General features: G+C 54.5%; 8 protein-coding genes across 8 annotated transcripts; 4 read left to right on the plus strand and 4 right to left on the minus strand.

Moving 5' to 3' along the window:
* Positions 1–413: 413 nt before the first annotated feature.
* On the plus strand, positions 414–7,361 carry VC83_09601 (uncharacterized protein). The gene has a single exon (XM_024473014.1). It carries the CDS (start codon positions 1,905–1,907, stop codon positions 5,472–5,474), a length of 3,570 nt encoding a protein of 1,189 aa, XP_024328782.1. The 5' UTR covers positions 414–1,904; the 3' UTR covers positions 5,475–7,361.
* Positions 7,362–8,436: 1,075 nt separating this feature from the next.
* On the plus strand, positions 8,437–8,987 carry VC83_02140 (uncharacterized protein; the record flags this gene model as incomplete). Its single annotated transcript, XM_024465808.1, has 2 exons — positions 8,437–8,643; positions 8,727–8,987. The coding sequence occupies 2 exons, from the start codon at positions 8,437–8,439 to the stop codon at positions 8,985–8,987; spliced, it is 468 nt and encodes a 155-aa protein (XP_024326729.1).
* Positions 8,988–9,851: 864 nt separating this feature from the next.
* On the plus strand, positions 9,852–11,947 carry FOX2 (bifunctional hydroxyacyl-CoA dehydrogenase/enoyl-CoA hydratase fox2; the record flags this gene model as incomplete). Its single annotated transcript, XM_024465809.1, has 3 exons — positions 9,852–10,013; positions 10,068–11,288; positions 11,340–11,947. 3 exons carry the CDS (start codon positions 9,852–9,854, stop codon positions 11,766–11,768), a joined length of 1,812 nt encoding a protein of 603 aa, XP_024326554.1. The 3' UTR covers positions 11,769–11,947.
* A 924-nt stretch (positions 11,948–12,871) lies between these two features.
* Positions 12,872–15,921, minus strand: FAA4 (long-chain fatty acid-CoA ligase). Its single transcript, XM_024465810.1, has 4 exons — positions 15,659–15,921; positions 14,591–15,589; positions 13,400–14,535; positions 12,872–13,329 (listed from the first exon to the last, which is right to left on the minus strand). The coding sequence occupies exons 2-4, from the start codon at positions 15,492–15,494 to the stop codon at positions 13,237–13,239; spliced, it is 2,133 nt and encodes a 710-aa protein (XP_024326552.1). The 5' UTR covers positions 15,495–15,589; positions 15,659–15,921; the 3' UTR covers positions 12,872–13,236.
* A 1,480-nt stretch (positions 15,922–17,401) lies between these two features.
* Positions 17,402–19,001, plus strand: VC83_02143 (uncharacterized protein). The gene is made up of 3 exons (XM_024465811.1): positions 17,402–17,483; positions 17,625–17,786; positions 17,838–19,001. The coding sequence occupies exons 1-3, from the start codon at positions 17,426–17,428 to the stop codon at positions 18,659–18,661; spliced, it is 1,044 nt and encodes a 347-aa protein (XP_024326553.1). The 5' UTR covers positions 17,402–17,425; the 3' UTR covers positions 18,662–19,001.
* A 1,832-nt stretch (positions 19,002–20,833) lies between these two features.
* On the minus strand, positions 20,834–21,275 carry VC83_02144 (uncharacterized protein; the record flags this gene model as incomplete). The annotated part of the gene is made up of 2 exons (XM_024465812.1): positions 20,834–21,169; positions 21,213–21,275. The coding sequence occupies 2 exons, from the start codon at positions 21,273–21,275 to the stop codon at positions 20,834–20,836; spliced, it is 399 nt and encodes a 132-aa protein (XP_024326728.1).
* Positions 21,276–21,484: 209 nt separating this feature from the next.
* On the minus strand, positions 21,485–24,073 carry VC83_02145 (uncharacterized protein; the record flags this gene model as incomplete). The annotated part of the gene is made up of 3 exons (XM_024465813.1): positions 23,315–24,073; positions 22,129–23,260; positions 21,485–22,065 (listed from the first exon to the last, which is right to left on the minus strand). The coding sequence occupies exons 1-3, from the start codon at positions 23,624–23,626 to the stop codon at positions 21,485–21,487; spliced, it is 2,025 nt and encodes a 674-aa protein (XP_024326551.1). The 5' UTR covers positions 23,627–24,073.
* A 48-nt stretch (positions 24,074–24,121) lies between these two features.
* VC83_02146 (uncharacterized protein) lies at positions 24,122–25,022 on the minus strand. The gene is made up of 2 exons (XM_024465814.1): positions 24,868–25,022; positions 24,122–24,806 (listed from the first exon to the last, which is right to left on the minus strand). The coding sequence occupies exon 2, from the start codon at positions 24,711–24,713 to the stop codon at positions 24,366–24,368; it is 348 nt and encodes a 115-aa protein (XP_024326550.1). The 5' UTR covers positions 24,714–24,806; positions 24,868–25,022; the 3' UTR covers positions 24,122–24,365.
* Positions 25,023–25,029: the final 7 nt, after the last annotated feature.

Here is a 25,029-nt window from a genome sequence, read left to right on the forward strand (position 1 = left end):
CCCAAAATGCAGCCTATACCATGATCCTAATATCTTTCTCTATGCATCCTATTAGATAGGAAGTAGCGTTACATACAGGTTGACAAAAGCCTTAGAATGTTCCGTTAACAAACCCCTATATTTAACCGACCTACCACTGTCTACTATCGCCTCTTCGAATTATAACAGCTTCTCGTAGGTAAGGTAAGGGTGCCACTTAAGTACGCCTTAGTTGGGCATTGTCGCCGGCGACCTCGCCTACCCTCAACGACCTCTCTCCGACAGCCTCCGACAGCCTCTCTGGGGACGACCTCTCTGGGGACAACCTCTGTAAGGCGGCCCTCACGTGAGGGCACGTGAGGTGTCACGCTCTTACAGTGGACCTGGCGGGCTCGGTAAATTAGGGCCTACGGGTTCCTGTATATAAGGGGCTGGAGGCTCGGAGTGAGGCCTCCAGTCAATAGTCGCTGTATATACGTAGACCTATTGTTACGCATTGAATCCTACTTCCTACCTACTGATCTGGTTCCCTGAGCTCCCGTGTGACCCTGGGTCCTACGACTTTACAATTCTATTGACTCAACCCATACTCAGCCTACCAGATCAGGATGGCGAGCCAGGAAAAGAGGATTACCCGAGCGACCTCCGGAGGAGCGACTCCAGCGGCAGAAACCATCGAGGCCAGCCCACCGACTCTGGGCCCTGAAGCCAGCAGCTCCGCGACGAGCAAAGCGGACAGGATGCCGTCAAAGCTGGCCGCCCTCAAGAATAGGATCGAAGAAGAGAGGGCCTACTACAATACCATGGAAGAAGCCCTCCAAGTATTCCGACGATCGCACGGCGACGACTATAGCGCCTACCCGGAGGAAGTAAGGGTCTTCGCAGAAAGACAGGTCCGAATACAAGAAGAAGGACGCCGGAAAAGGCGACACCAAGACAGTGAGGAAGAATGGGAGGGGACCCCAAACGAGGAGGAACAAGAGACTGCCTCCGTAGTATCGCGAGAAGCAACCCCGTCATATAGGCCTTTCGGCAAGGTCAAGGACCCTAAGGTCTACAAAGGCGAGTCGACACGAGAGCTCAACGAGTTTATGGCCTCAATCCGCGCTTCCTTCCGATACCAGCCAAGAATGTTCCCAACCGAGCAATCCAAGGTGGCCTTCACCGCCCAATACCTTGAGAGCAACCCCATGAAGGAGTGGGACAACCGCTGCGCCTCGCAAGAGGAAGGGCTCGAGGACCCTTTAGATATCGCAGGGTTTGAAGAGTTCCTTCGCGACCTCCATATCGACCCAGCCAACCGGCAACGCATTGCAGCCCTCAAATACAACGGCGCCCACCAGCGTAAGGGGCAGGGTATCCGCAAATTCGTTGCGTACCTCGAGGAATTGGAGCGGGAAATGGAGCCCTACACCGAGTCCCAGAGGACCACCCACCTCCTGACGAAGTTACACCCAGAAATGAGGCAGCGCCTCCTTGAGGGTGGCTACGCCGAGCGTTCCACGACCCACAGGGAGGCTGTTGTCAATATCCTAGCCATGCTGGAAATGAACAACCGGTGGGTAACCGAGAAGAATCCTTCTACGGATAGGCCCAACACAAGGGAGAATAAGGGAACCCTGCAGGGTGGCTTTCCAGCTCGGAAGGGCCACTTCAATAGCCACAAGTCGGGCAATCACCGGGAGCGAACGCCCTTCCAGGATCGCCGTCGATCGGACCAACAACCTGCGCGCAAGCCAGCCGACACCCAAGGCGCAAGGCCTACCCAAGTAGGGAACGCCTGTTACAACTGTGGCAGACCAGGCCACTTTGCAAAGGACTGCCGTAGCCAGCACACTGGGCCGGGAGTCCGGAAGCTGGATACCCAACTCCTCAAGCGGGAGTGACTCCCTACCGAAGCCCTACGCCCTACGCAGGCGAAGAGGATGGAGATCGACATTGAAATCAAAGTAGGGCCTACCTGGCACAAGGCCAAGGCTCTACTCGATTCGGGGTCGGACGCGTCAACTATCCACCCCCTCTTCGCAAAAGATAAGGGCCTAGAGTGCCGAGACAAGGGCCCACCTCGAGCGAGGGCTGTGGACGGCAAGGAGATTGCCATATACGGAGCGGCGACCGTACAGATCAAGGCCTGGGACCACTTTCGAAGGGAGACGACCGTAGACCAGACGTTCCTTTCCATGGATACCCCTGGTGTGGATGTTATCCTTGGAATGGACTGGATCGTACAGGTCAACCCCCAGATCGATTGGCAGACCCAGATATGGCGCTACCCCTTCGATATATCGAAGGCGATGGAGGTGGGTATTGAAGAGCTAGACAAAGGCGATACTGCCTTTGTCCTGGCGTTGACCTCGGAAGGAGCATTGGAACCCCAATGCCCAAGGGAGTACGCTGAATTCGCCGACGTCTTCTCTAAGGAGCGGGCAGAAGACCTACCCGAGCTGGGTAGGAAGACCCACGGTATCGATACCAGCATGCAAGAGCCGCCTTACGGCCCGGTATACAACCTATCTGAGACGGAGTTGGCCACACTCCGGGAATACCTTCAATCAAGCGAAAGGAAGGGTTGGATCCAGAGGAGCATAAGCCCAGCGGGCGCGCCCATACTGTTCGTACAGAAGAAGGACGGCAGTCTACGCCTCTGCGTGGATTATAGGGGTCTGAATAAGATCACCGTAAAGAATAGGCACCCCTTGCCGCTGATCACAGAGACCTTGGATCGGCTCCAAGGAGCAAAGGTCTTCACAAAGCTTGATATTAGGAACGCCTACCACAGGATCCGGATCCGCCCAGGCGACGAGTGGAAGACCGCCTTCCGCACTCGTTACGGCCACTTTGAGTACAAAGTGATGCCTTTTGGCTTGGCCAACGCGCCAGCCACGTTTCAGGCCTATATGAACGAGACCCTCGAAGGGCTCGTTGATACGATATGCGTTGTATACCTCGACGATATCCTTATTTATTCCTCTAAAGAGGAGGAACATACCCACCACGTACAGGAGGTCCTAGGTCGCCTACGAGAGGCGAACCTATATGTAAAGCTCTCAAAGTGCGAGTTCAATACCAAACAGGTAGGCTTCCTTGGATATACCGTCACAACAGAAGGAGTGGCTATGGAAGGCGACCGGGTTGCTGCGATAGCTGAGTGGCCTACACCCAAGACCTACCGAGAGGTCCAGGTGTTTCTCGGCTTCGCCAACTTTTACCGACGCTTCATAGAGCAGTACTCCTCTGTTGTGGCACCCTTGACTGGCCTTATGAAGGGGGCCAAGGCCGGTAAACAGACCGGGCCCTTTGTGTGGGGAGCAATGCAGCAGGGCGCGTTCGATCGCCTCAAGGAGGCCTTCACCACAGCTCCCATGTTAGTCCATTTCGATCCAAGCTGTAAGATTAGACTTGAGACAGACTCCTCCGGCTTCGGGTTGGCAGGGAATCTTTCCCAATATGTAGAAGAAACCCCAGAACGAAGGGGTGGGTGGCACCCAGTCGCCTTCTTCAGCAAAAAGCTGGAGCCAGCAGAGCTGAACTATGAGGTCCACGACCAAGAGCTCTTGGCGATCGTGAGATCTTTCGAACAGTGGAGGCATTACCTAGAGGGTAGCCAACACCCAATCGAGGTCCTGACGGATCACAACAACCTGAAATACTTCATGGAAACCACCGCCCTCACAAGAAGGCAGGCGCGGTGGGCGCAGGCGTTGTCAGCCTACGACTTCCAAATATCCTATCGAGCTGGCAAGACCAACCCCGCAGATGGGCCGTCTAGGAGACCAGACTATGAGGAAGAGAAGGGTAGCCAGAACGTGATGCTTCCTACCCTTCGAAACAAGCTCCAGAAAGCCATACAGGCAGGAGAAGAAGCCCTGCAGATGAGGCGGGTAGTGGCTGACTTACAAGAAGTAGGCACCACACTGGGCGAAGACCAGAGTAAGGACACCAAGAGTCCAGGTCTCGTTGTCCCTCGAGTTATGGTGGCAGCCATGGCTCAGGGAGAGAGCGCCTACAGTGCCACGGCCGAACCCTTAGCGGATCTGATCAAAACCCTTCAAGCGGCTGACGAGCTCGCTGTTCACAGGGCCAGAGAAGCAGGGCCGGCGTGGGCGAAGGGCTCTTCAGGTTGGAGAGTAGACGATGCAGGCATCCTACGCTTCAAGGGAGCAGCCTACGTGCCTCCCAATCAGGCAGTACGTATGGAAATCTTCAAGATTTGCCACGACGACCCTTTGGCTGGGCACTTCGGATATAAGAAGACCCAGGAACTGATCCGACGGAAATACTACTGGCCTGGATTAGACCAGGAAGCCAGGGAGTACGTACGTGGCTGCGATCGGTGCCAGCGGATCAAGCCGGTACGGCATAGACCCTACGGCGAAATGCAAGGCCTCAGAATGCCTACTAAGCCCTTTGAGTCCATAAGTATGGACTTCATCACAGATCTGCCGCCTAGTATAGGAGCAGACCAAGCTAAGGCTTCAGACTCCATTTTGGTAATCGTAGACCGATACACCAAGGTATCCAAATATATACCCTGCCGGAAGACCATTACTGCCACCGAGTTGGGGCGGGTCTTCCTTGAGTATTGGGTTAAGGACTTTGGAATTCCTGCTGAAATAATTACAGACCGCGGCAGCGTATTTACGTGCCACTTCTGGTCGGCCTTCTGTTTCCACCTCAAAGTACGGCGGAACCTATCGACTGCCTTCCACCCTCAATCTGACGGCCAGACGGAAAGGCAGAACCAGAATATTGAGGCCTACCTACGCCTACACTGCAATCAGCACCAGGACAATTGGGTAGAACTTCTTCACTTCGCGGAGCTTACCTACAATAATGCCTTCCACGATTCCATCCAGATGTCGCCAAATCAGGCTCGATACGGTATCAACATCGACCTGCGGCAAGGGATCGAGGACGACCCCATGAGAAGGGAGGTGCCGGTTGCAAGAGACCGAGTCCAGAAGATCCTCGACCTACGAAAGGAGCTTGAAGAGGCCTGGGCGAGATCGAAGGAAGCCCAAGTCCGAGGATATAACAAGATCCACAAGCCAATGCAGTTCATGGTCGGCGAACGGGTGTGGCTTTCTGCCAAGAATATCAGAACCACCCAGCCAAGTAGGAAGCTAGGTCACCGGTGGCTCGGACCGTATGAGATCACCGGGCGGATAGGTAAACAGGCGTATCGATTGAGGCTTCCCCCACGGTATAAGGCGATTCACGACGTGTTCCACGTCTCCCTACTCGAGAGGTATCGGGAAGGCGTTGAGAAGGCCGATCCTCCACCAGATCCAGAGATCGTGGATGGGGAAGAAGAATACAAGGTCGAGGCAGTCCTAGACCACAGGACTGTGCGGAGGGGTAGAGGAATCCGAGAGGAATACCTGATTAGGTGGGCAGGCTACACTGCAGCTGACGATCAGTGGGTTCCAAAGCTTGACGTAGGACTACCGTTAATCAAGGCATATCACAAGGAACAGACGCAGAAGGCAATGTAGTGTATTGTCCTAAACTAAGGGAAAAAAACAACGCGTCAAGTTCCGAAGGAGAAGGGCTCACAGACCCAGAAGCAGACCCCGACCCAGACCTAGAAGAAATGCGCGCGTCAGACAAGGGGGCGACGACGGGGGCAGGGCGTGGATTGAAGCGCCACTGGTCTGGACGCACAAACAAACGCTCAAAAAGAGCACGATCGTAATCCGCAGGCGTAGGCAGGAGAATAGGTCCTACCGACAAGGGCGCGGAGGGCAGGACAGGCCTCACTCGAGCTACCCACAGGGTCAGCAAAACGTCCAGGAAGGATGGGAATCACAAACCTACGACAAACTTCAGGGCGGCGACGTGGGCGTTGAGGCCAACCTGGTAGGCGTCTAGAGCCGCATCAGTAGCGGCGTGGAACATAGCAGCAGCAGCCTTGAGAGCCTTGGTTTTGGCCTGATCCAGCTCAGCAAGGGTCTCAGCGTGGTGAAGAAGGGCTTGGCGTGGGTCGTTGAGGTTGCGGACGACGGGGCCCCCAGCCTCAGGGAGAGGCGCAACAGGTTCCTCGTGGAAGGACGTAGCAGCTCTCTTACCCTTATTCTTGACCTTCAGGGTGCGAGGCTCCTTGCCCTTATCAGCGGTAGTGAACTCGCGTTGGGCAAAGAGGAGGGAGGCCAGAGCCTCACGGGTGGCGACCGAATTATGTTCCAGCCCAGCGTCCTCGTCGTCAGCGCAACAGTTCAAATAGGCGTCGGACTTGAGCTGCAGGGCAGTGAGGGCATCCTTCTGATCAGGACCGACCTGCCTGGTTGTCAGCATATCCCACTAAGAAGGAAAAGGAGGCCTACCGGAACGCAGTGGTGGTTTCCTTGGAGACAGTCGCCGCACTTGTCCAAGCCAACAGGGACCCAGCAGATCTGTCCAGGATAGTTGTAATAGGTGACTGAACACTTGACGCAGCAGTCGCGGGAGCCTGCGCGAAGGGGACCAACAGACTCTGGAACTGGGCGGCGCGCAGAAAGCTTCCACCCCAGCGCCGTACGCATCTCCTTGGCGGCCAACTGAGCAGCGACCTCCTCCTCCTCCTCTGGAGCGTCCTCAACCGAAGGTGATCGGTAGGGACGCACGGTGCGAGGGCGAGAGGTGGACGCAACGGAAGCAGGACCGAAGGGAGTAGGGGTGGCAGGTGACTCCAACTCGGGAGACCCAGACATCTGGGCGGAAGAGCGCTTGAGAGGGGTGGTGACAGGCGCCACTGTCTTCTTGGGCTGCTTGCGCGGAGCCATGATTGACGGAACTAATCCACAGATCAGTCCCTGAAGACGAAGGACGGAAGGGAGGTAAATACCTTGCGAAGAGGGAGTAATCCTTGAAGCAAACCTTGGAAGAGGATCAAAAGGAAGAACCCAAGAACCCAGAAGAGCGGGCACTTGGTGTGAGGTTGTGTGAGGAAAGTAGGAAGTTGGGTAGGAAGTGGGAGTTAAGCGCGATGCCCACAACAACTGGGGGTGGCCGCGGCACAACAACAAGGGGGGTCACGGGACCCCCCTGACAGGCGCGAGTTCGATAACAACAACCCACCCTACGCGCGAGCAAACAAGCCAAACAAGCCCAAACAAGGGCGCAATCAGCCCTGATCTCTATGCCTGGAATTGGGGGCAATTCCCTAGAAGGGGGAGGTAATTGTAAGGCGGCCCTCACGTGAGGGCACGTGAGGTGTCACGCTCTTACAGTGGACCTGGCGGGCTCGGTAAATTAGGGCCTACGGGTTCCTGTATATAAGGGGCTGGAGGCTCGGAGTGAGGCCTCCAGTCAATAGTCGCTGTATATACGTAGACCTATTGTTACGCATTGAATCCTACTTCCTACCTACTGATCTGGTTCCCTGAGCTCCCGTGTGACCCTGGGTCCTACGACTTTACAACCTCTCATCGCTACCTACTCGCCGACTGATACCGTCTTCGACACTGTTGTTGCGTAAATCGACAGGGTCCATTTTGACCTACCTATCGTTATCATGGATGTTCCACTTGAGTTCGTCTCATCTGAGGACGAAGCCACTCTCAATCCGTTCTTTAACGTGGGTAAGAAAAGGATCGGCGAGATACTCGCAAATGCAAAAGAGGACCGAATTGCCTCAAAAAGAATGAAAAACCTGCGAGACTTGTCTGGGGCGCCAGGTCAGGCCCGCCAAGGACAGTTATGGTTCAATTACCTCCAGTGTTTGTAGGGGATATCCTTGGCCAGGAGTAAGTCGCTCGCCCTATCCACCTCACTCGCTCAGTCTTCATTGCTTTAAATCGACAGGGTCGATTCTAACAAGTCTATAGTATACGAGTTACACTAACCGGGGAACTTGTGTGCCTCTTTATATGCCATATCATCGAACGCCTTAAGCAGGATCGTCGGAAAGCCAGCATACTCAAAGAACTCACTACAGGACGAACTTCGCAAACTTATCAGGCGTTTGACCTTCGAATACCCTAGATTCAAGATAACGGACCATTACAAACTTCGAACTGAGGTAGCTATCAGTTCTCTCGTGCGGGAGGGCAAACTGACTGTTGGGAACTGACGGAAGTCTCAATGGATTGTTTTTCTCACCCTTCGGTCCTCGCTCGTGTCTCATATCAAAGATGGGCTGACTAACGGAGTAACGTCCTGGGATGTTCGTATAACCAGATGGCTGTCGACTGTTCTCCAATCAAGCGCAGGTTCGAGAGCAGGAGAGGTACTGCGCTCAGATGCATATGGTGGCGAGGAGAACATCGAAGTAAAGCTTGTGGGCGGTATACGATTTGAGCATCTACAGGCACAGGGTACTATATTATGGGAGAAAGGTAGCAAGTGAGTAACATGACCCTGTCTTACTCATGATCATGTCATGACCCTGTCATATAACGACACTGCTAACAGACGAAACCGAAAGTACGTACGTTGGCGTCCACTTGAGCAAACTACTAGCATCATTGTGGACCCGATATGCGTACTGCTGACGCCATGAGAAGCGGCCAAGTATATGGTCGTACAATCGAAGAAGTCCTTGAACACGCAGCAGCACAGCCGTCGCGGAGGATATTCTGGGTCAATCCCACTTGGCCGGTTATCCCAGCCATTACGAACTCGGGTGTTGCCCTCAACTTTTCAAAGCCTGCCAATGTCAACCAGCTGGAATGCAGTATCCGCGAAGTAGGCCCTATTGGTGGCTCTATCTATCCCTTATGCTCGCATGATCTACGCCGTGGTACTAAAGCACATTGAGAACATTGCAGCAGGCGTCTGCTATGGGTCACTCGGAAGGTGCTTTTCAACGCGGTACAACTGAAAAATACGCCGAGAGGGAGTCGATTTTCGTTCTCAACCAGAAGGAGAAGGCCGTGGAGCGTGTGGGTGAGGATCCCTTTGGACTACAGATCGCGCCTACTCCATATCAGAAGCCCGCTCGACTGCTTTCTAGGGATATTGATTTAGCAGCGGCGAAATATCCAGGACTCGGTCGTAGGCGAGTCGCAGACCGTGCGTGTTCATCGTGACTTGGGGCAGAAATGGAGAGAAGAAGCCTTAAACCCAGACATCGTGGTCCCAAAGAAGTGTTTATGCTTTGAGGACAAGTCTCGATCAGGCTTGTCGATGCTATCACATACTATCCAAGCAGCAAATGGGGGACGTCGATTTCGACCCTATCAAAAATGACAATGCAAATGCTACCGACCGTCTTGATGCCGATGATTCGAACATCGACCCAGAATTGCTTCCGGCCGAACAGGAGGAAGCATATCATCTTCTCCAAGTGATACGCGGTGATGTCGCTGAGAGCGATGATCCCCAGTTTATAAGGAGCTGTGTTAACGAATTGGCTGTGAATTCCTGTCCATCAGGGAACTGCCCCGTTTTCGAGAAGGACATCCCTGATCGCTATCATCTTTTACGGCATCTCGTTGGGGTTCACCACAGGCTCTCTAAATATTCTTGTGACTGGATGCCATTGCCTACAAATCGACGAGTTCCAGTATTCGAACACTGGTGTCCGAATACTGGAACTTGTGTCCAGGGGGATTAGGTGACGTAGCCGCCATCATACGAGTACTCTCACTGCACATGTAGAAACAATGTCACGACTCAATTATCACCCAACATAGGTTGCTGCCACCCAGCGTCAGCAACCTTCAAATACAGCTAATCAAATATCGCTATATTCATAATATCGTTATGCGCAAAAATAAGAATTACAAAGCGCATTCTGCCCTCGGTCGAGAGTTTGGGAGATGCACGTGGTACTTCCCTCGGACTGGGGTGTTCGGACTGTGGGTGTGGGCCGAGGTCCAAATTATGTATTAAACCCCAAGCCTCGCACGCCAACCCTTTTACACTTCAACAACTCTCCCATCTAATCAATCATGACTGAACAAATTCGTTTTGACGGTCAAGTCGTCGTCGTCACAGGAGCAGGCGGTGGATTAGGTAAAAGTTATGCAACATTTTTTGCCTCAAGGGGAGCCAGCGTCGTCGTGAACGACTTGGGCGGATCGTTCAAGGGCGACGGCGGAGCTTCCTCAAGAGTGCGTCATTTCCAATCTTGCCCCTCTGCGAACTGAATGCTGACCAACCCCCAGGCTGCCGATGTAGTGGTTGAGGAGATCAAGGCTGCTGGCGGCAAGGCTGTTGCCAACTACAACAGTGTCACAGACGGTGAGAAGATCATTGAGACCGCCATCAATACCTTTGGCCGCATCGATGTCCTCATCAACAACGCCGGTATCCTCCGTGATGTCAGCTTCAAGAACATGAAGGACCAGGACTGGGACCTGATCATCGCCGTCCATGTTAAGGGCTCATACAAGTGCGCGAGGGCCGCATGGCCGCATTTCCGCAAGCAGAAGTACGGACGTGTTATCAACACCGCCTCTGCTGCTGGTCTCTTCGGCTCCTTCGGCCAGACCAACTACTCCGCCGCCAAGCTTGCCCTGGTTGGCTTCACGGAGACCTTGGCCAAGGAGGGCGCCAAATACAACATCAAGGTCAATGTTATTGCGCCAATTGCCGCATCCCGCATGACCGAGACCGTCATGCCCCCGGACATGCTCGCAAACCTCAAGCCGGAGTGGGTTGTGCCGCTCGTGGCCACCCTTGTGGACAAGGACGCCGAGGAGAGCGGTTCCATCTTCGAGGTCGGCGGTGGACACGTCGCCAAGCTCCGCTGGGAGAGATCCTCGGGAGCTCTCCTGAAGGCTGATGATTCCTACACCGCAGGTGCTCTGCTCGCCAAGTGGGACGACGTCAATAACTTCAAGGAGGCCGAGTACCCGTCCGGCCCCGCCGATTTCCTCAGCTTGTTGGACAAGTCTATGAAGCTGCGTTCCGCCCCCAAGGCTGAGGCCCTCGACTTCAGCGGAAAGGTCGTCCTCATCACCGGTGCCGGAGCTGGCATTGGCCGCGCATACGCCCTGGCATTCGCCAAGCTGGGCGCTAAGCTCGTCATCAACGACCTTGTCAACCCAGACACCGTCGTCCAAGAGATCCAGAAGCTTGGCGGCACCGCCGTCGGTGTCAAGGCACCTTGCGAGAACGGTGAGGAGGTTGTCAAGGGCGCCATTGACGCTTTCGGCCGCATTGATGTCATCGTCAACAACGCTGGTATCTTGAGGGACAAGGCTTTCGCCAACATGGATGATAAGCTCTGGGACTCAGTCATGGATGTCCACCTCCGCGGTACCTACAAGGTCACCAAGGCCGCATGGCCATACTTCCTTAAGCAGAAGTACGGACGTGTCATCAACACCACCTCCACCTCCGGTATCTACGGAAACTTCGGCCAGGCCAACTACGCCGCTGCTGTAAGCTTACCCCCTCTAATAACCGAAACCCCCCTCCTGACTTTATTATAGAAATGCGGTATCCTTGGTTTCTCCCGTGCCCTTGCCCGTGAGGGTGCCAAGTACAACATCTACGTCAACACCATCGCCCCCAACGCCGGAACCGCCATGACCCGCACCGTCATGCCCGAGGAGATGGTCCAGGCCTTCAAGCCCGACTATATAGCACCTCTCGTCGTCCTGCTCGCCAGCGACAAGACCCCCAACCCCAGCGGCGGCCTCTACGAGGTCGGCTCCGGCTGGGTCGGCAGCACCCGCTGGCAGCGTGCCGGCGGTGCCGGCTTCCCCGTCGACGTCGTCCTCACCCCTGAGGCCGTTCGCGCGCAGTGGACCCGCATCACCGACTTCAACGACGGACGCGCAGACCACCCCGACAGCCCGGCTGATGGCCTCAAAAGCATCATGGCCAACATGGATAACAAGTCTAGCAACAAGGTATGAGCCTCTTCTAGGTCTTGTGTGAGCGCGCTGTTCGCGCGCGTGTGTCGTTCATATCTGTCATTTACGACGCTTCATGTACTGTACGATAGCTAGACGCACTCAATGTCAAAATAAATGTCAAACTTATGATCAGGCCACTATCTAACATTTTTCCTCGTAGAAAGCCAAGAAGCCCGCCCGCAAGTCCGAGCCCAACCCCAAGATCCTCGCCGCCATCGAGGAGGCTAAGAAGGCCAAAGCCTCCGGCACCGACTTCACCTACGAGGAGCGCGACGTCTCCCTCTACAACCTCGGCATCGGCGCCCTCCGCACCGAGCTCCCCTACATCTTCGAAGGCTCGCAGGACTTCCAGGCCCTCCCAACATTCGGCGTCATCCCCCCCTTCTCCGCCGAGGCCCCCTACGACCTCTCCTCCATCGTCCCCAACTTCAACCCCATGATGCTCCTCCACGGCGAACAATACCTCGAGATCCGCCAATTCCCCATCCCCACCTCCGCCACCCTCGTCTCCTACCCCCAGCTCATCGAGGTCGTCGACAAGGGCTCCGCCGCCGTCGTCAAGTCCGCAACAACAACCGTTGACAAGGCTACCGGCAAGGACGTTTTCTACAACGAGATGACCGTCTTCCTCCGCGGCTCCGGCGGCTTCGGCGGCAACCCCAAGGCAGGCGACCGCGGTGCCGCCACCGCCGCCAACGCCATCCCTAAGCGCGCCCCCGACGCTGTCGTCGAGGAGAAGACCACCGAGGAGCAGGCGGCTATCTACCGTCTGAGCGGTGACTACAACCCTCTGCACGTCGACCCCCAGTTCGCTGCCATGGGAGGCTTCAAGGAGCCTATCCTCCACGGTCTGTGCTTCTTCGGTGTTGCTGGTAAGGCAGTCTACAAGACTTATGGTGCGTTTAAGAATATCAAGGTTCGCTTTGCGGGTACTGTGACGCCGGGTCAGACGCTTGTTACGGAGATGTGGAAGGATGGGAATAAGGTTATCTTCCAGACCAAGGTTAAGGAGACGGGCAAGTTGGCGCTGGCGAGCGCCGCGGTCGAGTTGGTGGAGAAGAACTGAGTGTAATGATTTTGTAGGTGGAGTGTAGAATTAGTTTAGTTTGATGTTCAAGAAAGAATTTCATTAAGTACTATAACTATTGTCCTTTCGAGAGAGTGACTGTTGACCTTTGATATCTCGCCCAGTCCCATCACTTTACGTCACAACAGACAGCAATTATCCAACGCATACGAAAGTCACCAAAAAAGTAAACGTCTCATTAACCCCTCCCATCATCAACGCATCCCTCATCGCACCCCAACTACCCCCTCCAAACAACTCTCCCCTTCCACCACGTCCCCATTCAAACAAAACATATATAATTTTCCCCCCTTCAAAGCAAAAGGTATCAAAAATAAAAACTACGTTTCTCAACCCCAACCCCCCACCAAACACGTAAAGGCATGGCATAGGTTATGAAACCTAGCTGTTCTTCGCGTAAGCAGCGTCAATGTCCTTCTTGTATGTGTCGACGATGAGGCGGCGGTTGAGCTTCTGTGCTGAGGTGACGAAGTTCTGTAAAATCCATACGTTAGTATTTTATCCTTCGCAGTAATCAACGTCCATTGGTAAATAGAAAACTTACGTTTTGGGGTGTCCACTCCTCATCCGACATAACAACACCACTGATAATCTCAATCCCCGATAACCCTCCAGACCGACCGGCATGCTGCAGAGCCTTGAGCACCGCACTCTGCAGCTTAGCATTATGCACGAGCTGCTCGAGGTTGCCCTCCTTGATGCCAATCGACGCCGCAAGCTTCTTCAGCGCTGGCTCGGCAGGCAGAATGATTGCAACGGGCTTGCTCTTCTGCTGATCGGCGTAGATGCAGATGTTGGACACGACGGTCGCTGAGCGGTACACCGACTCTAGCTTCTCGAGCGCAATGTACTCGCCGTTCAGCGTCTTGATCAGGTTCTTCTTGCGGTCGACGATGTTGAGGTGGCCGTTGGTGTCCCACTCGCCAATGTCGCCCGTTTTGAACCAGCCGTCGGGGCCAAAGGCCGCCTTGGTCTCCTCCTCGTTCTTGTAGTACTCCTCAAACACGCTGTTCCCGCGGATCCAGATCTCACCCTGTGGCGAGGGCTTGTTGGTCGAGAAGTAGCCGGCCTCGGGGTAGTCGACGAGCTTGACCTCGATGGAGCCGGGGATGTCGCCCAGAGCCGAGTCGGTCCACTTCATGGGATCCATAAGCGCGCCCATGGCGCAGGTCTCGGTGAGACCGTAGCCGTTGATCATGGGGCCGATCGAGAGGGAGATGAAGCGCTGCGTATCCTTGGAGATTGGCCCACCACCGTTCAGGCAGATTCGGAGTCTGCCACCAGTGGCCTCCTTCAGCTTCTTGAATACAACCGCATCGAGGACGCCAGCGCCCGGGATGCCACAAGACATCATCATGCTCTTCAATGACATGGCTCCCCAGAATAGGATCTTCACGATGGGGCTCCCGGCGTTGACCTTGGCGACAATGCCCTTCTTGACGGTCTCCCATACAGCTGGCACCCCAACGAGAATGGTAGGCTTGCACTCGCGGATGTCACCGTTGCAGTTTCTGACAGAGGAGTCGGAGAGTGTCTTGGGGTTGCCGTAGCACATGGTTCCACCCCATCCCAAGCACGAGTTCTCAAAGACCATCTCAAGAATGTGAGCAAGTGGGAGGTATGCAAGCAGGGAGTCGCCTGGGCCGATGTATCTCTCGATAATAACGTTCACGCCGGCAACTGGGCTCGGATTAGCAAACGTTGGTGTGAAGACTGAGCGGCTGGGGAAACTTACGTGCGGCAACGACGTTCTTGTGCTTCAACGGAACACCCTTGGGGGTGCCCGTCGATCCGGAGGTGTACATGATACACGCGAGGTCGTCGGGAGTGGGTGGCACTGGCTCGACTGGGTTCTCCGCGCCTAGCGCGATGAGCTTGTCGATGCTGAGAATGGTCAAGTGGGGGTGGGCCTCCTTCAGGCGCGTGATATGTGCTGGGTTGACGTCGTGCTCGGTGTTGTAGATGACGTGGTTGATCTCTTTGGCCTCCTTTAGCGGATTGACGATGTTGAGGAGAAGGTGGGGGTCAAGGAAGATGGCGTTGGCGCCAGTGGCCACCAGAGAGTGCTTCAGTCCCTCCTCGCCCAGGGTATCGTAGGCCGTGACGATGGGCATCGATTGTGATGCAGCACCGTGAGACATGGCCAGCCAGTGGGCGCTGGTGGCGGCGAAGATGTGTACGCGGTTGTCCTTGACCATGCCGAGCTTCCTCAGGCCGGCGCCAATGTCGATGACCATCTTCTCGTACTCGATGAAGGTGCGGTAGGTGTATCCGCTGAGCTCAAAGTATGTCCAGACCTTGTCCTGCTCGGTCTCGACGCCATCGATAATCCTCTTGATGCGCTTGGTCTCCTTATGGGTCTTGAGAAGCTTGCGCGTGCCGATGGCCTTTGCGTTGCCATATTTGCGGGCTGCTACCTTGACAACATCGAAGAGTGTGGCAACATCGGGGAATGGGCGGGTGACGAGGCGGTCCTGGAGATCTGGGTTACGGCGAGGAAGTGTCTCGCCCTCAACAGGCGTGGCGCCCTCGACCTCCTTGCTGAATGGGGGTGACCTGACGATGCGTGGCTGGACAGTGGCCTTCTTCAGCTCCGGGTGGTCGTTGATGTGCGGGAGCTCGGAAACGACGTCCGTCATGGTGAAGGTTGTCGTGTGTGTGATGAGTGATGAGAGCTGTGGCGGCTATTTGCAAGAGGGAGGTCAAGCTTCAGTTCAGAGAGTCGTCGCAGTATCTGGAGAGAAAGACAGGTATTAGCGGGGAGAAGTCAGGCAGATGGGGGCGATGGGTTATAGTCACGTACAGTATCAAGTGCAGATAGATGATGATGATGATGCTTGTGATGGGCCGAGGAGGAAGAGAAGGAGTAATTGGGGAGAGGGGTTTTGTGGGCAGGAGCTGGAAGGAGCAAACAATAATGGCCTCTTTGGGGAAAGGTACCTTCTTGCTCTGGTGTTTTGGTCGGTTTACAAAGTAGATCCCTGTTTTTTGGCGGTTGGGTAGGAGCAGTATTGAAGGGAGGTGGAGCTCTAGGAGCAGGGATGTTGTGATGTTTGTTGGGGTAACGCGATACGTTAACCCGCACTTTCCGTAGCCAGGTAAGTCAGCCACCACTACTACAACTGTGGTCTAGTCGTTTAGTAGTGGTGCCGCCTGGAGGTTAGAGGAGGACTGTCTATAGTGTCTATAGTGTCTATAGTGTCTATAATAGGAGGGTTTACAGCAGCTATATAGTTCATATAAAGCGTCAAATCACTTAGGACTACACTCAATAGGGTAGTTACCTAGAGATGGGACTAGAGAGGGAATTCCTATCAGCTTAAATCACCCGTATGATGAATCTTTAGCGATAGGGCTCGTCGTCTAACTGGACCCTATTAGAGTAATAGAGCAGATCAAAGCACTCTGTTGGATATAGTGGTTCTAGTGGCTGTAATGGCTGTAAGAGGCTTGGGGGCTGTGGGCTTGGGTTGGACCTAAAAGAGGCTGGGCATAGCAACGTCAAGTATATTGCCGCCGTATGCTTTAGATTGTAGCTGCATATGTACTCTGGTATGTACTGGAGCGGGGGCGAGGGTTGTGCTATGGCTACCTAGTAGGCTCTAGGTACTCTAGAATGAAGACTGAGATGCTATACAGAGAGCTAGTAGTGGTTCTTCTGTTTCTTCTCTAAGGAGCAATAGGGATACCAAGTCTACAGCCATCCCAGCGGCCAGCTCGGTCCCTCTACCCCACCCAAGCCATTTCTGCGGCGATCACTAGTAGTGGACATGCCTACACTACCTAGTGTATAGATACAGTATCTACACAGGTAGCCTGCATTACAAACTAAGACACTAAAATACGGCAAGCCACAGGTGCGCACACCTCCCCGGCTCTCCGCATTCTTCGCTTCTCTCTCGGTAAGAGCAACCCCAGCTCAACAGGCGAGAGGCGGCCAGGCCAACTCTTGGCCGAGAAGTCACGACACCTATACCCGTAAACTAGGAAAGAACGACACAGCCTTGCATATGCATATATAGCCATCGACTCCCTATAGAAAACAGTATATAGCTTCGGTTTACAGAAAAATCTCAAGAATAACCATCCCCTGCACCAACACCCACAAAATGCGGCCTTACGCCGGGGATCAACAGCGGATCTACATCTACAATACACCCCATCCCTATCAGCAAATCCTCCGCCGAGCTTCCCCGTACCTAGGAGGTAGCCGAGGCCCACGTCGTCTTGCCAAGGTCCCTCGTGGTCAACCCCTCGCTAAACCCCGTATGCATCGCCCACCTACGAGTGAAAGAGACACAGAAAAAGACACAGGAAGCCGAGCCTGCACTTGGACCTCCTGTTATACCCGGCCCCTCTCTTCCTCTCTTCCCCAGATCCTAGGTCGTTGGCCTTGGTAGCACGTGACAAGATTAGCGTATGGGTGGGATAACTTTGTTCCCTCATGCTAGTCCTTGGTTACACGTGACGAGGCTGTAAGCTTGTGCAGCCTCGTTCACATTATGCCCTCGTCGTGATCTTGATAAGAGAAAGATGCTAGGATATCTAACATCCACAGCATCACATACACATGACGGTCGAATCCCTCCTTCGAGCCCTCGGGGACGAGATTGAAGATGCGGAAGAAGGCAAGCCCCTCTTTACTCTCCTTACTCTCCATCTTTTCATCCATACAAAGCACTTTTTTTTCCCCAATCATTCCCCCCCCTCCTCCTCACTTTCCTCCCCTCCCCTACCCCCACCTCACTAACACCCACCTCCCCCTCTAGAATCCTTCCTCCTCTTCTCCCAACCCATTCCCTCCCAGAACCTAGGTTTCGTCGACCAATCCGCCACCTCAATCGACCTCACCATTGCCGGCCGCGACCTCACTATCCACCAATCCCCTACCATCCTCTCTTCCACCCGCGGCGGCGGCACTACAGGTGCAGGTACTTTTCTCCTTCTTTTAATCCTTCCAGCGTAAAGCTAACCCCACACAGTTCTCTGGAAAATCACCCCCCTAGTCGCAACCTGGCTCTCCTCCCCCACCAACCCTTTTACCACGCACTCAATCTTCACCCCCTCCTCCACCCTCCTCGAACTCGGCTCTGGTATCTCCGGGGTAATCGCCCTGGCCCTATCCCCAAGTGTCAGCTCCTACACACTCACTGACCAATCCTACGTCCTAAAGTTGCTGAGGCAGAATATCTCTTCCAACCTTCCCTCCCTCTCTAGGAAACCGAAATCTAGCAATAACAATAATTCGTCGAAATCAAAAGCAAAATCTAAAGCCAAGCGCGGGGCCGCTCAAACTACAGCGGCAGAGAGCGGTGAGGGTGGAGAAGGAGGGGAAGGGGACTCGAATATTCAGATCAAGACGCTAGACTGGGAGACAGATGAGGTAGCGGGCCTGCTTCCGGGCAGAGGGAGTTTTGACGCGGTGATTGCGTGTGATTGCATATACAACGATGCGTTAATCGATCCGCTTGTGCAAGCTTGTGTTGATGCCTGTCGGTTGCGTGACAGAGAGAGAAACGCCCACCGCGATGGCGACGACACAACCATAACCACCAGCAACAGCGGCAGCAGCTCCGATGCCCACACCAACAGCGGCAGCGGAGGTGGTGAAGCAGCAGGATTGGGGAATGTAGAGGGAAAGACTGTTTGTATTATAGCTCAACAGCTACGCTCAGACCAGGTCTTTAACGGGTGGCTTGCTGCGTTTAAAGAGTCGTTCCGCGTGTGGAGGGTTCCGGATGAGGTTGCGGGGGTGGGGTTAAGGGGAGGAGAGGGGTTCATTGTTCATGTTGGTGTTTTGCGGTAGAGTGGAGTGTTTGAGGGTAGTTAGGGGAGGGAGGTATTTAGGGGGGGGAATGGCTCTCCCATCCCCTTTTGCACTAGAAACTACCACTACTCTCTAGGTTTTGCCTAAATGAGCCTGCGTCAGCTAAAGCTCGCTTCTTAGCAGGCTTGGGATCTTTTACGCAATAACGGAATAGAGCAATCCAGAGGCAGAATGAGTATGCTATACCCACCACTCAGCAGCCTTAGATTGATGCTTGTTTGGGACTAGGGGAGAATTACGGAGGTAGCGACAGCATGGTAAGGACATACGTGGGGCTTTAGCACGTTGGACGAGAAATGCGGGAACACAGACTTCGCAGGAACCATGGACGTGGTACTCCAGGTTCTTGTAAAGATGGACTGCACGCAACAGCTAGTGTTTACAGCAACCGTGATTAAAATAAGGGCAAAAGTTCCATATACCCCGTATAACGCGTAAAAAGATCGATATACCCTGTATATTTTTTAAAAGATCTATATACCCTGCAACCCCCCAGTCTCCAGTCCCCCCCCCCAAGCCGTAGTCCTCCGTAACCCCCCCCGGCAAAAAAAAATCCACCTGTGTAAACGGCCGTAACGGCCAGTTAAGCTCGCCAACCTCATTGATGAGGCTGGCGACAGCGCCGGGCATTGTGCCCTGCCTTGCCGCAGGTTCCGCAGCGAGAGCGGACAACAAGGGGATCTTGCCGTCGAGATCGACGGCAATCCTCTCGCCGAATCCTCTCCTTCCTAGGCCTCCCGCGCGGGACCCGTGTGATCATCCGATCACACGGGTCCTGCGCATTAACCTCTAGCTCCGATATATCAATCGGAGTAAGAGGAACAACGTAGGCAGCTGCCCATTGGGCAGCTGACATTGTAACAGGGAGAAAGGGGGCTAATTGCCCCCCTCTAGCAAAGATCAGTGTCATAGAATGCCCGCAAGGGATGCCATTACACTAATAACGGCGGCAGGAACATGTTCCTGCCGCCGTATCAACGAGGTGGATGGTGCCGTCTGGCTGCACCGCCCTCCCCGTTGTTAGGGAAGAGATCTGGACCCGGTTGCTCTGGGCCAATTCTCTCCCCTCCTCAATCCTGGCATCCACGAACGGAGTCATCAACCGGCCCTCAGTAATGGCAGAGGTTGCTGCCAGTAACCTCTGCCCCCGTTTCTCCATCACTTGATGCCAGATGGCATCAAGGAGGTCCACAATTGGGAGGAGCTCCCGGTCGATGCGGAGAACCTGATTTAGGCTCTCCGCAATGTTGCTAGTATCGTGGCCAAATCGACCGCCACGAAACCAAGCCTCTGCCCAAGTCTTAGGCTCAGCCTGATCGAGGTAAAGAGCCGCCTCCAAGCCGCCTTTTCGAGGGCGCTATCCCAGGCAGCCCTCGTCTTGGCCCGTACTGCAGCCCAGAAAAGGGGCTGCAGCGCCCTTCCAAACTTCTCCGTGAAGTTCTCTTTAAGGTGGTGGCAGCAATGTGCCACTACCACCCTCCCTCCCAAAGCCCTCTCTGCCTCTATGCCAAAGCCACTAACGAGCTGGCAAGGCACTACACAAGACTAGGAGGTTGCAGTTCGCGAAGCCCCTTGTCTCTATCAGAGACAAGGGTGCTCTCCTCTATCACGAGCTTAGGGAGAGCCCAACGGAGGTGGTTTAAGAACCACCCCCAAGACTCCCCGTTCTCTGACTCCACCACCGCCCACGCAAGAGGGACAAGCTCGCCGTTAGCATCTGCCAACGGCGAGCAGTAACGTAAGGATAAAATGGGCCTTTAAAAAGGTCCCGTCCACTGCTACCAGCTGGCGGCAAAGAGTAAACGTGCCCCTCGAAACCGAGCAAAGATGCGCTTAAAGCGCATGTGGATATCCCGAAGGAGATCCACATGTGCCCTAGGAGACTCCCTCTTAAGGAGCTCCTTGTAGACTGGCAACAGCTTGGAGCAAGAGGGCGCAGGAATGCCACAGGCGGCATTCCTGCGCCCTCTTGCAGTCAATCTCCTCCGCAAATCACGCAGAGGAGATCTTTAATCTCCTTTGGGGTGGTCTTCGTCGTCACATTCAGGTGACGATAGACCACCGGATCCAGCCAAGCATTCTTTAACGAAAGGCAAACTTCCGCACTTCTCGGCCGACGCAGGAGTGCTCTGGCTCGATAATGGTAAGGGCCTATAACGAGGGCTCCTTATCATCATCGTAAAAGGTGGGTGTAGCTCGGCATCGCCAGCTACACCCATCCTCCTTCTCTGCACAGATGAAGGAGGCCTTTGTAGCCTCCCTCTTCTCCGTCCGAAAGGAGAATTTGCCCTTGACAGCCCAGTCATCAAGGGCCCGAACAAGGGCGTCGAGGTCGAGAAACTCGGCCTTATCCGAGGGGACCGAGAGCCCTGCGAGCGAGGCCATATCGGCCAAAGGGAGAGGGAGGGAGGGAGAGACGCCTCGTCGAGTGCTTCCGAAGGTCGCCGTGGAGGGAGGAGGTGGACGCGCGACGCGTAAAGTGGAATCCTATTAATAGTTAGTACAGGGTATATTAATCTTTTTCACTTACCTGCACGGTATATGGATCTTTTGCCCTTAAAATAAAGGTTGCTTGCTTACCTGTGGCGTGCATAATAACTAGGCAAATTACTTAGAGCAAGAGATACAAGAGATAACTCTACTAGTTATAATTTACTAGTATCTTATATTCAGCCAAGTTGACTATACCTCTACCCTCCTAGCCAAACAAACGCCATCCTACGTTCCCATTTCTCTACTTTCCCTCCGCCCATTACCCCCTAACAAGCCCCCCTTAAAACACCAAACCAGACAACAACCCCCTTACCAAGACTCCCACATCTGATCCCCCACCGCCACAACCCTATTAAAAAGCTCATCCCTCATCCCCACCGCCGTCAACAAAAACTCCCCCTCCGCCCCCACAACCACCATCCCATCCGCAACCTCCCTCCCCGTCGCCCACCCCACAACCATCTTCCCTCCCCACCCCAACCCCCCAACCTTCTTCACCTCTTTAATCCCCCTAACATCAACACTCCACCCCTTATCCCCCCCCTCTTTCGTCCACCTCAGTACCGGTTTCGGGCCGTCCGTGTCAAGAACAGCACACCCTCTCGACCCCTTATACCTAGCCGGAAAACTCCTCGGCCCCGCAGGTGGAAGAGGGGAAGATGGGACAATGCCTAACCGCTTCTTAGCGTGCGGTGCACCGGCTGCGGCTTTAAGCCTGTCGGCACCAATCATAGTCTCCACGCCGCCGCGGACGGTTCTGCGGAGGAAGGCGACGAAGTGGCGGCCGCGCTTTTTGGGCTTCTCTTTCTCTTCTTTTTTGGCTTTTTCTTTTTCGGCCTCCAGTGATGGTGAGGGGTTGACGGCAGCGTCGATTTCGGATTGGGAGGCATCTAGGTTGTTAGCTTCAGCTACTCTCTCTCGATCTAAAGGGGTAATGGGGCCAAGAAACTCACCTAAATGCTCGAGATCCTCCCCAGCCGTATCATGCGGGACATCACGCAGCTCCTCATGCCCCTCCGGCGCCGGCGGCAAGGGCGCATTATGCTTCTCCCCCACCCTCAACAAGGTAATCATCAACTGCGCATTCGTCGGCACGCCCTTGAGCAACGAATTCCTCAACTTCAACATGCGCTGCCAATCCGGATTCTTAGCATCCAACCACCCAATCGCCCTTTCTATGACCGGCCCCCCAAAAAACCCAAATCCAACCGCAAAAGAAGTCCCCTTCACAACCGCATGCGCGCTGGTAAACAACGACACCATCAATAGCGGGGACAGGATAGCAGCGAGTCTTAGCCGCGGCGCGAGCAATGGGAATGGCGCGGTGGGAGATAAAGCGTTAGCCAGTCGCTCGTAGGTATCCGTCGTATCGGAAATAGCGCGCATGACAGGGCGCGCTTTCGCCCACATCGCTGCTGACATGGGCTCTTTCGTTTTATCGCCCTTGCTGCCGGGTTTCCCTCCCGCGGCTTTCGTCTGCGCATCCGCGGCTTCGAGGGGGGCTTCCGTTGGGTCGGGGACTGCGGCGTCGAGTGTGCTTTCTTTCCCTTCAGCAGAAGAGGAGGACGAGGGAGGGGGTTGATTCCCTTTTCCTGCAGCGCTACTAATAGCAATAGCTGAGAAGGCCGTTACGAAGTTTGAGGCTTCCTGCTCGACTGCCTCCCCAGGGTGGCTTTCAGGCGCGCCGGTAAGGGAGTCATCACTCCCCAGTATCCCCGCAGCAGGACTCTTGACGCCCCCACTCGAGGAGTCAATCAACGCTATCGGCGCTGGTGGGAACGCAATCTCCCTTGTGCTCGGTACGAGGGTAAGGACCATCATGAAGGCGGCAATGGTAGGCACGAGCAGGTTATACACCCACGCCACGCCGTAGACAGCGAGGAAAGCCATCGTGCGGGGTTGCTCGCGCCAGGAGCGGAGACGCGCGATGTGCTTTACGGCCGTCATGATGCCGACTATTAGGGTCATGTAGAGGCGCTCTATGTTGGCGCGGAGCTTATCCGGAGAGAATTCCTCGATGGGGGAGATGTTTAGGTCCAGGGCGTCCATGGGGGATGTGGGGGTTGTTTTGACATGTTGGATTTGCTGGACGGGGGGTTAGTGGTGAGGTCGGAAAGGGGGACGGGGAGGAAGGGTTACCTTATTAAAACGCCGCAGGAGCACCCAGAGGTCGTCGTTGGGGAGGCCAGCGATAAGGGGGCGCGGGATAGAGCCAGAGTCGTTGTGCCATCCCAGATCGCGCACCGAGGATGCGCTGTGGGTTTGCGCATACCCCTTTTCCTCGGGCTCAGTGGCTGCGAGGGCATGGCTGTTTGTTGGCTGGTCCTCTGGTGCTGTAGCGATGGGGTTTATGGCCTGGACAGGTTGGACTTGTGGCCCGATGGGGTTATCGTAACTTCTCGCAAACGCCAATGGCGCTTGCTCACCAGCGATCGGTGTTCCGCTTTCCATTCTGGAAAGTATAAAGCTGTTCTATCTTATAATGTGCGTCCTTGCTCGAGACTTGCATATGTCTTGAGGTAATGCCAATAGGCAAGGCGTGTGTTGGAATGCTTTAATTCTCAAAGTCTGGCCCAGGCACAGGGGATGGAGGGGTTGTGATGTAATCGCTCCCAGCACACTCTGGTCCTGATAGATCCACCTACAACTCCACGTTTGGATCTGGGCACGAGCCTGGGCACGATCGGAGCGAATATGGGATTTTAGGATCGTATGGCGATTGAATTTCGAGGGCAGTATATTTTATTTTATAGACGCAGCTTAAGAGTTGTGCCTAAAACAGCCCCATCGCCCATAGTATTCCTAAAATATAGTCCTCTGCTTTCCTCACTAGCAATATTAATTCGACCTACCTTCCAGCCGCCTTTCAAGACGTTTCGCCTGGCTACTACATCTACCCGCCTTTTAATTTGGTAGGCAAGGGGTAGTTATATGAGAATTATAGTTCTGATAGCCGAAAAGTTTATTTTATTCAGAGTTGTAAGGCCTTTGGGAGGCACTAGTATTCACAAAGCCCATAAAACATTATATCCGTCAGCCGTTGGAAGCCATGCCTATGCCTATGTCCATACCCATCCGGCAATTTGCCCATTTTGACCATCATAACCTCATAATACCCTCCCATAGCCCAGCCAATCCCAATCCTAATCCCATGCCCATATCCCAATCTCAACATTCCTATCCCTTATCCTTACTGCCCACCCTCATTCTTCTCCGAAAACCCCGCCTTCTCACCACCCCCAACCCCACTCATCTGCAACGCCCTCTTCCAATCCTGCTTATCCCAGCTCTGCGTGCGTCCATACTTCGGCTTCCACCCCTCCTTCCCCTCTTCTTTCCTTCCGGGCCCCTCACCAGCAGTGCGATGAGCCAGCCCCTGGGCCTGCTCCGATGTGTAGACCGCGGAGTGCGGGTCTGTGGATGTGTCGTCGAGGGGGGAGCGGAGGATGGGTGCTTTTGCGTCAGGTTCGAGGGGTGTGACGGAGAGGGGGGCGTGGGGTGTTTTGGTGGTGGAGGAGTGAGTTTGATGGGTTGACATGGTGGATTTTCGGGTTTGGATGGTAGTGGTTTGGTTTGTGATTCGTGATGGTTGTGTTGACGCGGTGTTAAAAGGTTGGCAGAAGTGTGTTTTCTGGAGGAATGTTAGCTCGGACGCGTCGATTTCGTGAGTTGGGTCGGAGATGAGAACCTACAGAGTAGCGGGGTTGCTGGTGGTAGTATAGGTAAATTAAACAATTGATTCACTTTGAGATGGAGAACTGGAGGAGAAGAGGTTGTCATGCAAAGATCGGTATTTAGGGAAATTGACGACTACAAACCGTTGAATTGCTTCCTGTCGAAGCCACCACTATCCT

This window comes from Pseudogymnoascus destructans (assembly GCF_001641265.1).
Source record: "Pseudogymnoascus destructans isolate 20631-21 unplaced genomic scaffold scaffold_4, whole genome shotgun sequence".
NCBI lineage: Eukaryota > Fungi > Ascomycota > Leotiomycetes > Thelebolales > Thelebolaceae > Pseudogymnoascus > Pseudogymnoascus destructans.